This window comes from Protopterus annectens, chromosome 14.part0 (genome assembly GCF_019279795.1).
Source record: "Protopterus annectens isolate FY-2018-M chromosome 14.part0, PAN1.0, whole genome shotgun sequence".
Classification (NCBI taxonomy): Eukaryota; Metazoa; Chordata; order Ceratodontiformes; family Protopteridae; genus Protopterus; species Protopterus annectens.
The window spans coordinates 280146218-280163040 of record NC_056748.1 but is presented as its reverse complement, the minus strand read 5'-3'; the positions used below and the strand labels follow the sequence as shown (position 1 = coordinate 280163040).

Below are 16823 nucleotides of genomic sequence, written 5' to 3'. Positions count from 1 at the left end.
GTGGGGAGGGGCGAGAAGTTTGCACTGAACCTGTCAGCTAGGATTTTGGCAATGTATGTGGGTTCGGTGTATTTTTTTGTCATTTTGGACTAATTCTGAGCATATCTGGGAATTCCCACCCAGGTTCCTAACATAACTAAAAAAACCCTTGTGATTACCCTTAGTGTCCTGTGCAATTTTTTCTCTCGAAGCTGGCCTTAGACGATTTTATGAGTGTCCGTAGTTTTTTGCTAATACTGATCAGAGATGCCTTCCCTTTTTGGGATTTTGCTCTGTCATGTAGTAACTTCCTCCTCCTATTGTATAGTTTGTTTATGGCTGGGGTCCACCAGACAGGACGTCTGCCTTTGGAGGATTGGGTCTTGGTTTTATTTGGGATTGCATGATCCATGCATTCCTGAAGGTGTTCGTAGAATGCATTTATAAAGGATTCTGCGGTCTGGGCTGTATTTTCCACAGGCCTGGGTGCTTTGAAGGATTCCACCTCGGTTTTGAGGAGTGTGAAATTTGCTTTAGAGAAGTTTTTCACTGTGGTTTTCAGGGCAGGGGGTGGAGTCGGGATGTGAATATCCAGTGAGATTAGTTTATGGTCTGATCTTACCAGTGAGGGATACACTTCTGGTCTAGAGCATAGAGTCCCCATGTTGGTGATGATCAGGTCCAGTATGTTTTCCCCTCTTGTGGGAGTGGTAAGAAGTTGTTCCATAGCATTTGAGTTTATAAATTCTAGGAACCTTTGGGCTAGGGTGTTGTTGCTAGAGTAATGCTCCCAGTCTATGTTTGGGTAGTTGAAGTCGCCCAGTATAATGGTGTTTGGAGAGACCTTCATATTTTCCAGTGTTCTCAGGAAGGCCGATTGGGGTTCCTGGGTTTGGGAAGGGTGGTCTGTAGCAGGCTGTAAACTGGAAGGCAGTTTTACCCACTGTTAGTTGCACATGGATAGTCTCTGATGCTTCGTGCTGTGCCACCAACCTGGAAGTGTTGGTATCTTTGATGAATATTGATACTCCCCCTCCTTTTGTGGTTCGGTCCAAGTTTTGGGGCCAAAAGGCATGGTATGAGGTATAACCTGGTAGTGCTGGGGTGCTCTCGGGAGCCTTGAACCATGTCTCCGTCACTACACAGATATCGATGTTCTCCATGCTAAGGAGAGCCTCGAGTGCGTGCATCTTGAGGTTTAGACTTCTGGCGTTGAGTAGCATCACTCTTAGTTTCTTATCCCTTGTGATACCTATGGAGGTGGGTTTGTCTTTTGAGCCTTGCCTGAAAAAGGCACTATGGGGGTAGCAAGAGCCTTTGCCAATATCCGAAAGCCCAGGGGTGACAGGTGCAAGCCGTCCCTAGCGAAGCATCGTGGCTTGTCGAGCATGTCATCCCAGGCTGACAGGCATTGGATCCCCTTTGAATGACATCAATACTTAAGCCAGTTGTTGAAATTGATCATCTTGTCTTCATATTGTAGCATCATTCTTGGTGAGGGTAAGATGCTACTCAAGGTCAGGGTCATACCGGCCTGGGCTACATGCTCAGAGAGCTCCTCTATGTCTCTTTTCGTGTAGTCCAGGGAGGTATATCTCAGGTCATTCACACCAGCATGGACAATGACTGAGTCATATTTGTACTTGCCTTGGAGTGACCTGAGTGCTTGTGTTATGTGGCAGATCCTAGCGTCCGACAGGCAGCTCACCATGACCTTCTCCTTGTTCAGCCTGGTGAGCAGGACGTCAGTGTGCCTGACGATAGAGTCACCTATTACAAGTGTATCAGGTGTGTTGTTTAGCCTTAAGGGCTGTGACTGTTCGGCACACTGGCTTTGTGAGCTATGTGTTGGTGTTGCACGTGTTTTGTTTTGGGGTAGCGGTTGCTTCGGTGTCTGCTTTGGAGGTCTCTGCTGCTTAGGCAGATTTTTATTTAGAGCCTCCGAGTATGTTTTTGTGTGTTTATGTGTTTGGTTTGCTGTCGTGGTAGGTCTATGTAAGACTGGAATTGTAGTGAGTGTGGTTTCCTTCTCCTCCTGACTGGTTTCGCCAGTACTGAGTTGAGAGAGCTTAGCCTCCAGTATGGCTATATGCTTGCATCTCTCACATGTGTTGGAATTTGTTGGGAGGAGGAGAGGGTTGTCTGTGTACATGAGGCAGTTGTAGCATTGCCTCAAGATTCCCAGATTCACCAGCTGGACCGGAGAGGAGATTGACAACTGACCTTTGGACATGCTAGAATAGTATTGGGAATTCCTTTGTAATTGAAAAAAAAAGGGCCAATGGGGAACAAGGTACTCAAGGGGAGTTTGTGAGGGTGTATTGCTTTTAATTTTTTAGTGTTGACTTATATAATTGCTTTAGTGAGCAAGTGCCAGGTAACTTAAATGCAATGTGTTACAGGTAACTTAAATGCAAAAACGACAAACAGTAACTTTCTTTCAAGTGAAACAAGGAAATAAGTACAGTAAGCAATGCAGATATCACTAGGGATCCACAGAAGCACTGAAAAGCCGCGTTTTAGGTGGAATTAGTGTTTCAGGGAACTAACAAGCAAACAAACAACAAGCATACAAACAAAGCTAGATTCAGCAGGCCTGGATCTAGTCTATACTACAGCAAACAAAGTGTACCAATTTCAGTAAGAAACAGTTCAAATATGCAGGCACTATAAGCCTTTAACCAGAAATTCCCAGCTCAGAAGGGAAGAGTCCAGCCTCTCCTCCCAAAAGAGTGCAGACCACAAACCCTTTTAATGTAAAATAACTGGCCTGAAGCCCAAGTGCTTAAACCAGAATTAATACACTTTTAGAATAACAGACACAGCCCTCAATCAGCAGTTCCCAACTTAGAAGGATGTAAGCTACCTGTTCTGCCACTACAGTGCAGACCACAAATCTTCTTAATGTAAAACATCTGGCCTGACGCCCAAGTGCTTAAACCAGAATTAATGCACTTTTAGAATAACAGACACTGAGCCCTCAATCAGCAGTTCCCAACTTAGAAGGATGTAAGCTACCTGTCCTGCCACCACAGTGCAGGCCACAAACCTTCCTAATGTAAAACAACTGGTCTGAAGCCCAAGTGCTTAATCCAAAAGACTTAGAATTATAGCTACACTTTAATCAAGTTACTACCAAGCAGTAATAAAAGAGGATAAAAAAAACAATAATGGTAGATAGAGTTATAGTACTAAATGGCTACTTGCAAGGGAGGAGGATTACACTAGCATGTATTCCACCAAAAACCGCTATAATATAGCGTAAGAAAATTCTGGGAGAAATAATCAGTTTTCAGCAAGGAATATTAGTTGTAGGTGGGAGCTGAAATTTGATTTGCAATAGGGAAGATGTGTCTGGGGGGGCCAGAAAGGAAAATAGAGCAAAGGAGGGTAGCTTTTTGAAGGATTTTCTGAAAATATTTGGCATAGAAGTTATGAATTCATTACTAGGAGTTGAGTGAATTTACATATTATTCCCCAAGAGAGAAAAACTGGGATAGGCTAGACAGAATTACATTTCACAGGAACATGTGCATTTAATTGAAGGTCTTGATATGCACCCAATGACTATCTCAGATCATGTACCAGTAATAACTAAAATAAAACATAGGGTAATGAAATAAAAATGAGACAGTGGTGCTTTCCCACCTATCCATTGAAAAGAGAGGAATTTAAGGAGTGGGTAGTGTAAGTTATTCAGGAGCTATTACAAAAGACAGAAATTTCTTTTGAAAATATAGCTAGGGAGTGGGATTAAATTAAAGTGGAGTTCAAAAATAGGGTGAAAATGAAAGAAAGGGAGATATGGTTAAGAAGTAACAAGAATTGTTTAATTAAACTGTTGCAAAATAGGGGGAATCTCACAGAAGAAGAACAGGAGCAACTGCAAAATGCTAAACAAAATAAGAAATTACCTCGATGATATGCATGAGTTTGGAAAGGTTGCTGTTAAACAACTGTTTTGATATCTCTAGAGCACAAGAACTTGTAGCACAACAACTCAGGCAACAGAAAGTAGAAAGGTCATTCACTATGCTTAGGGAGCCTATAACAAGGAAGATAAAGGATCCTGTAGAAGTATTAGAAATATTTCAGAAATTATACAAAAGCCTGTATAAAGAAGAGAAATATGGAAATCAAGAAAAGGTACAAATGGAAATGTTTATGGAAGAATTAAATTTGCCAAGGTTAGAGCTACACAAGGCTCAGTTATTAACAGGATAGGAGGAGATGAAATAAAAATGATGATGTATAACCAATCGACAGGAAAGTCCCCATGAATAGATGGTATTCCTGTGGAGGTTTGGAAGCTATTAGGGAAAAAAAATGATAAAGATCTTGGAAGGTTTTGTTTAATGGAATTTTAAGAGGAGGAGAAGTACCAACATCCTGGAAGAAAACGGTGAGACATGTAATACCTGAAGAAGGTAAAGATCCATCAGATCCAGCGTCATATCAACCCATTTCAATACTAAACCATGATTATAAGGTGTTTATGTCTAAAATGACTAATAGAATGACAAAAATTGATGCCAAAATTGATAGATATGGATCAGTGTGGTTTTGTGGCAGGGAGGCAAACATTTGACAGCATTAACAGAACAATGATAATCCAGATGGAAGCAGATTGTAAGAAAATGCCACTTTTGGTGGTGGGTGTTGATGCAGACAAAGCATTTGACAGAGTAAGCTGTGACGTTATGAGCAGAATAGTGGAACCATTTGCATTCCCTGATAAAATTATAAGGTTGCTTAGGAGAACGTATGAGGGATCGGAGGCAAAAATTTAAGTGGGTGGGATCCTCTCTGATGATCTCTGCTTGAACAGAGGAACCAGGAAGGGGTATGTCTCTCTCCTCTTTGCTGTTTGCATTATATTTAGAACCATTGGCAAAGAAAATAAGGGACTCAGAAATTCAAGGATATTATTGGTATGGTAGTCAAGAAAAGCTGGCTGTCTTTGCAGGTGACATTATTTTATACTTAAACCTCGAAAAAGATAGGCACCTCTCAAAACCAAGAATCCAAGAAAAAGATGCCAACGGCCACGGACCAAACTCCTTTGATAACGTCTCAGACCAGAAAAACACAGTTAAACCAGAACTTGGTTAACGCTTTTATTCACTACATAAATCCCATGCGTTTTTGTCCTAACCAAAGGACTTCATCAGACAAAATACACAATTACCCATCAACTTAAATACTTTAAACACTAATTGATTTTGTTCAAAAACCAATAAAATTCCTATTTTAAAAATCAAACTGACAAATCACATTAACCATTCCTTGCATATTAATGCATTCCTTATAAAGTGCCTTGTGCTTTGATTTAATGTTACCCTCATCCATTTCAAATCTTATATTTGACTATTTAAATGTTTAAATCAACCCTAAAATGTGTACATATATATTAAATAAATAATTTTAACCAGCTTCATATTAAAAATTTTTTAAAAAACATATTATATTTAAAGAAGCATTAGGACAGAAGTATTTATTTTGTTATCAGGTTCTCCTTCATCCATTTTTATGTATATAAATGCATATATGCTTACCCCCTCTAGTGTCCATACATAGAAATTACACCAGAATAAATTAAACTTTGTTAGCTCTTATTTTAAGAAGTGGGGAAATAGTTATAAATTCATTCATTCCTGGTTTTGCACTAGCGTCAAGGTTGACCTGCCACCAAAGTTCTTTACTCTCTAATATTTCTTCCCACAGGCCACCCCTTGTATCAGGCTTGATTTGATCCAATACAAAGAATAAATATTTAAATTCAGTACAATTGATAGAATGTTTGAAAAGTGCATTTGTAAATTTCCCTTTTGTAATATCATAGGTGTGTTCATATATCCTTCTTTTTAAGTGTCTCTCTGTCTTCCCCACATAGAAGGATTGACATTTCTGACAGAGAACAAGATATATCACTCCTTTACTTTCACAATTGTAATAATCATTACTTTTTAACCATCTTTTCCTACTCTCAATATATACTTCCCCTTTATTAATAATGTAAGGGCACTGCTGACACCTACCACATTTGAATGTTCCCACTTTATTCCTATCTCCCTGTTGTTTAGTATTTACTTTCCTTTCTAATATATTTTTTAAATTCTGAGAGTTTTTGTACACTATTTTTGGTTGTATATTTGTGACCTCATCTATGTCAGTTAAAGTGGAGAATTTATTCCATTCAGTACCCAAAAGTTCTTTCATCCTTTGATTGGATGCATTATACTCCACCACTAAACTTTTCGCATATATTTCATGTTTGTCATTGTTCTTACTTATCCCAGGATTAGAATTCATACTCTCACTATGTGTTCCCCTACCTATAATAGGTTGAAATCTGTCCTTCCTGCCTCTTTCAACCTCTTCCCTAATATTCCACACAAAATTTTCTGGATATCCATGCTCTAAAAACATTTTCTCCAAAATTTTACATTCTTTTTCAAAATCTGAGTCCAAACTAGTCATTCTCGACCCCCTTACATATTGCCCTTTGACAATATTTCTTTTACTATGCAGGGGGTGAGCACTGTCATAGTGTAGAAATGAGTTCACATAAGTTTCCTTTCTAAACACTTTAGTTTCGAACTTCCCATTCCCTTTATACACTTCAACATCCAAGTATTTTAGTGCTTCCTTGTTAATAGAATAAGTAAATTTTAAGAAACTAGTAGTTCCTGTAATATATTCTATGAATTCCAATAATCTAGTGTGTGTCCCTACCCAGAAAATTACAATATCATCCAGGAACCTATGATAAATCAGCCAATATTTCTTGTAATCTGAATTCAAAATGAAGTTTTCCTCCCATTTTGACAATACAATATTGGCATAAGTTGGGGCGCAAGCTGCCCCCATAGAAACACCAGATTTTTGCTGGTAAAATTCACCTTCAAAAATTACAAAATTATATTTTAGCACTAGATCCATAAATGCAACACTAGCTATTTTGTCCTTATGACTGAGGGTTTTATCTTCAAAAACACTCTCCTCAAACATTTCCATCCCTTCTGTATAAGGAATGCAACTAAATAAATCAATAATGTCAATAGTGACAAAAATCATGTCCTCTTTATACATTTCGGGTTTCAATTTACTTAAAAAGTCCCAAGAATCTTTAAGAATAATCTGATTATTCACCCATATATGCTTAGTTTTGTTGTCTATAAATTTAGCTAAGGGTACAGTCTTAGCACCCTCTGCAGAAACTATGGGTCTAAGGGGGGGGGGGGGGGGTTACTCATATTTTTGTGGATCTTTGGAATCCCGAATATTGTAGCTATTCTTGGTTTTCTCACTTTCAAATACTTGAATGTCTTCATGTCAATAACTTTCTCAACTAACAAATCCTGTATTGTATTATCTATTTGTTTATAGGCAATATTAATCTCATTCAGGGAGGCCCCAGTATATATTTCTTCATTCCTCAAGATGGTGTTCATCTTCCCATCATACATCATTTTATCCATAATAACTATCCCCCCACCCTTGTCTGGTTTCATAACCCTAGTAAGTGGATTTCCACTTAACTCATTTAACACAACTTTTTCTTCCCTACTTAGGTTATGTTTACACCAGACCTCATCATCTTTTTTCCTAACTCCATCTATCAAAACGTTTTCAAAATTTTTAAGCTGTGGTATCAAAGGGGGGTTATAGATGGATTTTCTAACTAAGGCCCATTCTTTCCCTGTTTCTTTTTTCAATCCTGCCCTTGAAGCCAGAATTTCTAAGTTGATTTTCCTTATAAACAACTTGATGTCTAAAATAGTTCGTGTATAATCACCTTTAGTCATAGGTATATATTTCAACCCCTTACTTAAAAGGGAAAAATGTGGAATAGTTAAATTTAAATCACTAAAATTGTAAATACTAAAACCATTATAGGTATGTTTGATGTTGTCTTCCCCTATTATAATATTGTTGAAATTATCAGCAAAAGTATCAACAAAAAAGTTACTATCAGGCTGGAGGGTATCACCCGTTAGTATCTCCCTCTTCCTCCCCCCCCCCCCCAGTTCTGAAAATTTTCCCCCCTTGTTTGAGTCCTTGATTCATTAACCCCCATATGTTCCAGTGGTGGAAAATCTTGGTTATATGACTCATTTGCCCATTCAACATCCTTCCTATTAACATACCAAGTTTTATTGTTAAAATGATTATTATTCCATTTCTTTTTAAAAACATTTGAATTATATCCTTGATTTGAAGGTTTAGGGTAACTAGTGTTGTTTTCGTATTCATTAATGTCCCTATTTAACTTCCCTATTTTATGTTGAATAATACTGTCACATTTCACATCAATGTCCTTCCTAATGTTAAAATATTTTTCTCTTTCTTCTCTGATACTAAAAATTAAATCAGCTTTTATGCTTTTGTCCAATTCATCTATTTCCTTCCCCAACTCGTTTTGCTTAAGTTCATTTTCCTCTATTATAACCTTCATTATTTCCAAGCCACAATTATTGAACACCTTTAATAGACTTTCATGGAAATGTGAACCAATAGTTACATTGTTAGGGTATTTATAAACCCTCAAACCTTTAGGGACTGTTTCCCTTCTCAAACACTCTTTTAAATAAGCATTTTCAACACTATACGTTCTAAATTTCATCATACTATTATATAACTTATCAACTTTAACTAAATATGTACTGCCATCACTTTGACCATAATCATTTTTCTTGTTATTGTTAGCATTATTAAAAATAAAGTCTCTTTTGAGCCATTCTTCCATAGTTGTGCTAACTTCACTGTTGTTAATGACAGTACCTTTCTGTGAAGCCACAAACGCATTGGTTCTAGGTCTAGCCCCAAGTTCATGCAAAGTGTCTCTTCTTACTTCCGAATTATTAAATTCTTCTCCAAAAATCCTAGGTGTTTCCAATGGGTTGAAGTCAGTCCTCCCAGTATCGTCAAGGTCACCGGCTCCTACACGGTCACCGATAAGCTCCCTTTTTCTTTTTCCTTTTGGTCTCTCTGCTGCTTCCATACCGTCACTTGCCTCAGATGCACGCTTCTTTTCGGAAATGAGATTCACGCATAAAGGCGTGAGCAAGTCTAAAAGCTCCGTGAGCTGCCCAATCAGCCTCCTGGTCTGCCCAGCTTCTTCCTGGTTATCAGCACTCATGCTGTTCGTGTTTGATGTGCCGTTCAGGAGAAAGTCCAACGGCCAGCCTCTTCACCTTTACAAAAACCTCGAAAAAGATAGGCACCTCTCAAAACCAAGAATCCAAGAAAAAGATGCCAACGGCCACGGACCAAACTCCTTTGATAACGTCTCAGACCAGAAAAACACAGTTGAACCAGAACTTGGTTAACGCTTTTATTCACTACATAAATCCCATGCGTTTTCGTCCTAACCAAAGGACTTCATCAGACAAAATACACAATTACCCATCAACTTAAATACTTTAAACACTAATTGATTTTGTTCAAAAACCAATAAAATTCCTATTTTAAAAATCAAACTGACAAATCACATGAACCATTCCTTGCATATTAATGCATTCCTTATAAAGTGCCTTGTGCTTTGATTTAATGTTACCCTCATCCATTTCAAATCTTATGTTTAACTTTTTAAATGTTTAAATTAACCCTAAAATGTGTACATAAATATTAAATAAATCATTTTAACCAACTTCATGTTAAAAATTTTTTAAAAAAACATATTATATTCAAAGAAGCATTAGGACAGAAGTATTTATTTTGTTGTCAGGTTCTCCTTCATCCATTTTTATGTATATAAATGCATATATGCTTACCCCCTCTGGTGTCCATACATAGAAATTACACCGGAATAAATTAAACTTTGTTAGCTCTTATTTTAAGAAGTGGGGAAATAGTTATGAATTCATTCATTCCTGGTTTTGCACTAGCGTCAAGGTTGACCTGCCACCAAAGCTCTTTACTCTCTAATATTTCTTCCCACAGGCCACCCCTTGTATCAGGCTTGATTTGATCCAATACAAAGAATAAATATTTAAATTCAGTACAATTGATAGAATGTTTGAAAAGTGCATTTGTACATTTCCCTTTTGTAATATTATAGGTGTGTTCATATATCCTTCTTTTTAAGTGTCTCTCTGTCTTCCCCACATAGAAGGATTGACATTTCTGACAGAGAACAAGATATATCACTCCTTTACTTTCACAATTGTAATAATCATTACTTTTTAACCATCTTTTCCTACTCTCAATATATACTTCCCCTTTATTAATAATGTAAGGGCACTGCTGACACCTACCACATTTGAATGTTCCCACTTTATTCCTATCTCCCTGTTGTTTAGTATTTACTTTCCTTTCTAATATATTTTTTAAATTCTGAGAGTTTTTGTACACTATTTTTGGTTGTATATTTGTGACCTCATCTATGTCAGTTAAAGTGGAGAATTTATTCCATTCAGTACCCAAAAGTTCTTTCATCCTTTGATTGGATGCATTATACTCCACCACTAAACTTTTCGCATATATTTCATGTTTGTCATTGTTCTTACTTATCCCAGGATTAGAATTCATACTCTCACTATGTGTTCCCCTACCTATAATAGGTTGAAATCTGTCCTTCCTGCCTCTTTCAACCTCTTCCCTAATATTCCACACAAAATTTTCTGGATATCCACGCTCTAAAAACATTTTCTCCAAAATTTTACATTCTTTTTCAAAATCCGAGTCCAAACTAGTCATTCTCGTTATTTTCATTATTTTATACTTGACAAAACCAGAAAGGGACACTACAGTGTTGTGGAACATATTTCAGTTTCATGTCTTTTCCGGATAAAAAAAATTAATGAAGCTAAAACAAAGGCAATAGCTGTAAATTATGTACCCACATAGGAATTGGTTCAGCAATATCCATACGTATGGGGGACATGATAAAATTAAGTATTTATGAGTCTGTATTAAAAATTATTCCGGTGTGGCAATCAAGAATATGTGGGAAGAGACAAAATAAAAGATAATACAAAAATTGAGAAAATGGAATCTCTCTTATATGGCTGTCAATAGTAAGATACAAGCAGTTAAAATGTGTGTAGTCCCTTTAGTCTTATACACAGGTCAGGCAAATTTTTATCAAGCAGAGGAGAAGTTGTAGATAGCAATTAATAAAGAGCTGAAGGATTTTATGTGGGAGGGGAAGACAGCAAGAGTCAATTGGGTAAGCTTATTCTTCCACTAGAGCAGGGCGGATTGGGATACCTGATTTGAAGGGATAGTTCAGAGTAACACAGTTAAGGCTCCTATGCATAATACAAGCAGAAAACTGTAATTCAAAGTGGAAAGAGATGATGATGAATCAGGTGGGAAGCTCAAGAAACAAGGAGAGACTGGGATTTTGGATGCAGTCCTTTAAGGAGAATAACAATAATCAAACAGAATATTATATTCATTAATTAGCAGAAATTATTCTAAAGACTAAGCCAACACAGGAATGGGGAAAGGAGATTCTGCCGATAGAGATGACAGTAGTTAGTGATACAGACAATTGGAAAGAAGGGGCTGGAATTTACTGGAGAAAACTGGCAAAGGAACCAAGGTATCGGGAGCAAATAACTAGCGACTGAAGGGTAATAGAATGGTAAGATGCCAAGAACTTATTTGGACTGCAGGTTAAAGACTGCCTCCCCTAACAAGGACTGATAGTATAGGCAAAGCGACGGAAATAGGGTGGTCCTAAATGAAAGACCAGCACTGGTAGCATTTTTAGTAGAATTTAGAACAGAAGTTGCAATTAAGAAAGGAATAATTAGTAGAGTATATAAAATATTGCATGATAACTGTAAGACTCAGAGGAGGTTAGAAAGGATTGGTAAGTGAGATTAAGATAAGCAACTCATAAAGAAACAATGGGAGATATATGTATGTCTCCTAAAAACGCAACAAGTCTAGAAGATTTAGAATCATGCTTGGAAGTGTTTACATAGATATTTTTATAACCCAAGTAGACTCCAAATAATTTTTCCTCAGGCAGACAGCAAATGTTGGAGGTGTGATGGGGAAGAAAGAGGCAACTGGGAACATATTTTCTGGGAGTGTAATGAGTTGGCAGACTTTAAAGATTTCCTGCAGGCTGCTCTGTCACAGATGCTGGGTGAGAAAATTGGTGTAACTAAGGAAATTATTTTTTTGAGCTATGATACAGAATCGGAATTTGCTGAGTCTAATAATGATGGCTACCAAAAAAAGCAGTTGATAGGAAATGGAAGTCAAAGTCTAAACCAACTTTACTAGAAGTAGTGAAGATAGTAGCAGAGATTAAACTGGAACTGGGATATTTAGAAAAGGGTAGGAACAAATTACATAGGAAAAAATATGGGAATTGTTGGATGAATACATGCAAAGGTGGAATGAAGTTTAAAAGAAGGCAGGATTTGAATTAGCTATGTAATGGTTGACTGACAATGACTGGATATATTATAAGCAGGGTTGCCAGAAGTCCCTATTTCAGTGGGGTTGTCCCGGGATCAGCACCCCAATCCCGAATCCCAGACTGCTGGTTAAAATCCTGGTGAAGCAGTCTCCACTTTGCGATTTATGATTGGGCACGTATGCTGGTATATGAGCCAGTCATAAATCGCAAAGCGGAGCCACTTCAGTTCAGTTTTTTTTTTTTTGGTCTTCAGTTAGGGTGAAAGATCTTCTTTTTTTTTTTTGGGCCCTACCTGTACCTTTCCGAATATGGCAACCCTGATTATAAGTGATTTATAATGTTTGCAGGTACAGTTGTGTCAGCATGGTTTGTAGTGCATATTTTTGCAACTGAGATTGTGTCAGTATGGTTTATTTTCATTTATATAAATGTAAAATTGCCTGTGTCATACATGATTATTTAATAAAGATGTTTCTTGTTTAAAAAAAAATACTTATTTGAATGATCACTGCTGCAGTAGCTCTTCCTTCCCTCCCACCCCCCCCCCTTATTTTCTTTGTACACTTTTATTACTAGGGTGAAAACTTTTAGTTTTGTCTCATTTACCTTTTCAGGGCTATAGCTTACCCCTCTCAGTTGAAATGAAAGCTCTGAAGTGGTTGGTCCCAAACCACTCTTTTTCTTCAGCTCTGATTGAACTGGTTAATGTTTTTGAAACGTAGAAGGTGCCCTTTAGCACTGGGAGCTGTCCCACTATTATATGTTTGGCAGGATATAACTGTATATCCAGTGCTACTGCAGCAGTGATCATTCGAACATCTACTGCTGTGGTAGTTTTACTTGCATACCTGTGCTGTCCCAAAATTAAGAAAAAATGAAGTGAACATGTGGGAGAACAGCAAATGTCAGAACTCTGTTCTTTTAAGTTTTTGTACATGGGAGAAAGCTCCCTGCAGTCACCGTTGTAAGGAGTTACATTCCTCTCATATCCCTGTCACTTAAATATGCTAACTGTTGAGATCAGTTTTGAATATGGTTTATTGGCTAGGGTTGTAATGGTCTGCAGACTGATTGACTAATACTTACCTATGAAATGTATCTCTGACTTAAAAGAATTACCCTGAAATATAAAGTCCAGTTTTGTATATTTAGTATCATTGTTCTAGAGACCTGCAATTACAGGTCTCTAAATTTGAAATGGTTACCATAGAGCATACCAGAATATGGACAGTTGACTCCAGTTTCTCCTCATTTGCCACCCCCCCCCGAAAACAATGACTTCTACAAATTCAGTAGAGACAAGTAAAGAAACATCTAGCTTAAATAAGGTCATTGCTTTATGCCAAATGTTAGTTTACTAGCTGCCACTGCAACATAATTCAACTTTCTTTGCTGTGTAAACTGTAGTTAAGTATTATGTTTAGACAAAGGTCATCATGAAAAAAAAACTGCGCAGTAGAAGAAAATAACAGCCTTTGAACTTAATACTTTGTTCTAGAAGAATCAAACCAAGACACTTTTTTATCCGTCGGCTAGTAGTAGTCCAGTTCCCACCCTTCCAACTAAAATATAATTGTTTTTGTTTTTCTTCGAACAATTACTTGAGTTTCCATTTATTGTTTTATTATTGTGGTGTAACAAAAACTATTGCAGCAAAAAAAGAAAACGTCCTCTGATTTGACATCACTCCTGTCTGCAACTGGACAAGTCCATATGTAAGGGGTAAACTTAGCAAAAACACATCTACAAGAAATGCAGCTATGAATGTGTTGAACAAGTTTCAGGCAGTGGCTTAAATCACAAAGACAGGTATTTGTCTATGTGTGTATTTCTATTGTAAACAAGACTTTTTTTTCAGTAATTCAGTAAGTGAAAAATAATTTCACAGGATGAATTAGAAGTGTTTGAGAGGCTTACAGGCTGGAAGTTTGAGATACTTGGCCTATTAACCGTCTTTTATTGCATCTCTGTTTATCTGCAGACTGTCTTTTTTGTGTCTGTACTTCTGCCTCTTCCCTGTGGTATTTTGAAGGAGTAGACTTGCTTCCCATTGCCCTCCAGTTTTTCCTGTTTCCTGGTATACTTATATTGAAGCTGTTAAATCTTTACTACTTCACTCTTGAGCAGTACCTGTCATCACTACTCCTCAGACCTAGATCTCTGTTTCCATCTTGTCAAACTGCAATCACAAATTCACTGGTACTGTTAAGTATTTTCTGTTAATGGGCACTGTGTTTGCAGTTTCCTGCCTCTCGACATTAAAGATACTTAATACTGTCCTTCATTTGACTTGTAATTCAGAATGTGGTTGATTGTCTACATAGCCTTCACTTCATCTATAAGACAATGTGGTAGAAACTGTGTGCAACACTGAAGCCATATCTAGCATTATTCAGTTTTTGAATGTGTTTCATTGACAAAAGTTTTTATTCAATTACATATTGTGATTTTTTCCCTGTTTTTCTTTTGTACAATTTTTGGGGTTATTATCTGTTCAAGAGATGATCAATGTCATGGGAAAGAGGAAGTGACCATGAGTGTGTGAGGGCTGCAAAATTGTTGCTATAGAAAGTTTGCATTTTGGAGGGATGCACAAGGAAGTATAATTCTTTTATTGTGGATTTCTTGTTGGTCTGTCCTTATTTTTCAGTGCTGTGTCTGACCATTTTGGATTTTTCTAGCAAGATCTTTTCTTAGAATTCAAATTATAATTCTTAAATGTCGATGTTGTTCAATTCTTCACAGGTCATGTTTCCCTTGTTGACAAAACTACTTGAAAATATTAGTCCTGCTGATGTAGGAGGGATGGAAGAAACCAGAATGAGGGCCTCCACACTGCTGTCCAAGGTATGGTTGGTGACTACCATTTTAAAAATACTGAAGTCAACACAGACAGTCAAAGCATGTTTATTTGCTTTTAATCATGTTAAATTAATTTCTGTATGAAACTGCAGACATCTTTCAGTAGCTTAAGTATTAAGGTGACCAATTTTTATTCTTTTTTTTTTTTTTTTTTTTTTTTTTTACATTTAAAATTCTTTGTGCAACAAAAAGCTGGGCGTGAGTAGAAAGTGAGCTCCATACCTCTCAACTGTCCAGGATTTTCACAGAATGTCCAGATATTTACCTCATATTTTTAGTCTGCTTCTCCTAAAATTTGTATTTTTCTGGCAAATCACTGAAGACTGAAGTCACTAAATAATGACTTGCATTTAAATTTCAAATTTCATATCATTCAGAAGATACACATTAACACAAATCCTATTATTGTAGCAATTTTCTAAGTTTATAATAGCAATATTTAAAATCTGACCCTATTTGTAGGCCTTTGTGCCCCCCCCCATTATTTTAGGATTTGTCCAAGTTTCTTGCAGTAAGAGGTTGAGAGGAATGGTGAGCTCCCATGTACTAGTCAGCGTTACATGGTAACTCTCTAAGCTCCTTGCACAAGAAGCACTTAGCAGTGGAACAGAAATGTGGGCTACCATGTATACATAACTGTCTCTTTGTTGAGAGAGAACCGTCATCTGGACTGGGCTAGGAGAGCAGGAGAGGGACAGCTGCAGGCCAGGCAGAAGGATAACATGAAACTACACAGTCTGTAAGCTCCTATTTGTTTGTTAGCAGTGCAGAGGAAGCAACGGTGATTATATATACCATAAGTAAATGCCGGTCTCAAACAATATGGATTGAGTGGGCCACTGTAACAGTAAATCATAACATTTGAGTTTAATCGCTATCTGAGGTGTGTTGCTTCAGCCATTTCTTCAGAAACACCTTCTTTCCCTGTAAAAGCACTGGCATCCCACCAGTAAAGGTGCTGATGTTTGGATCCCATGCATAACCAATGTTTGTGTTCTTCCTCTTCAGTTCTTACCACCTTTGAGAAGCTTTTCGTTTCTTGTCTCTGTTTTGGTTGTTTAATCTGTGTAGTAGTTGAATGTGGATTTCTGCATCTCTGCTGTTTTTAAGTCAGTTTTCTTCAATCAGCCTTCCCCACACTGGATGCTGATTCATTCCTCACTGGATGGAGACAATGTACAGGCAGACAATGAGGTTGCTTGTGCCCTTAACAGCATTCTTGTATTCTTCCTATGAGGAAGTTTTTGTATGATTGACTTTAACCCCTCACTTGGTTGTGGCATGAGTACTTGTATCACAGTGAAGACTGCCATTGCCCCTTTAATCCACGCATGTGTGCCACTCTGCATGCACAACAAGGTCTGCAATCACCACCTTGGGTGGTTACACCCATGTCCTCCCTACATTAGCCCCCCCCCCAAACCCTGACATGCCTCCAACCTTTTTTCAGCAGAGTATTGAGGTGAATGGACCGAATCTACCATCAGTTGCCCACAGGATGGGCACACCCATCCTCACTGCCTGTGTCAAGTCCCTGAGCAAGTAATCAAATTCAGGTCAATTGAGGGTAGTCAGAGATTTATTCTTCTATGTCAAA

The 16823-nt window shown here is 37.5% G+C and overlaps 1 protein-coding gene across 5 annotated transcripts in view; it reads left to right on the top strand.

Moving 5' to 3' along the window:
- Positions 1-16823, top strand: part of GBF1 (golgi brefeldin A resistant guanine nucleotide exchange factor 1) — a 4751435-nt gene that overhangs the window by 4476286 nt on the left and 258326 nt on the right. For all 5 annotated transcript variants that reach the window (XM_044055999.1, XM_044056000.1, XM_044055998.1 and 2 more), the window contains one exon: positions 15110-15211. In XM_044055999.1, coding sequence (XP_043911934.1) covers positions 15110-15211 — 102 coding nt within the window. The remainder of the gene's footprint in view (positions 1-15109; positions 15212-16823) is intronic.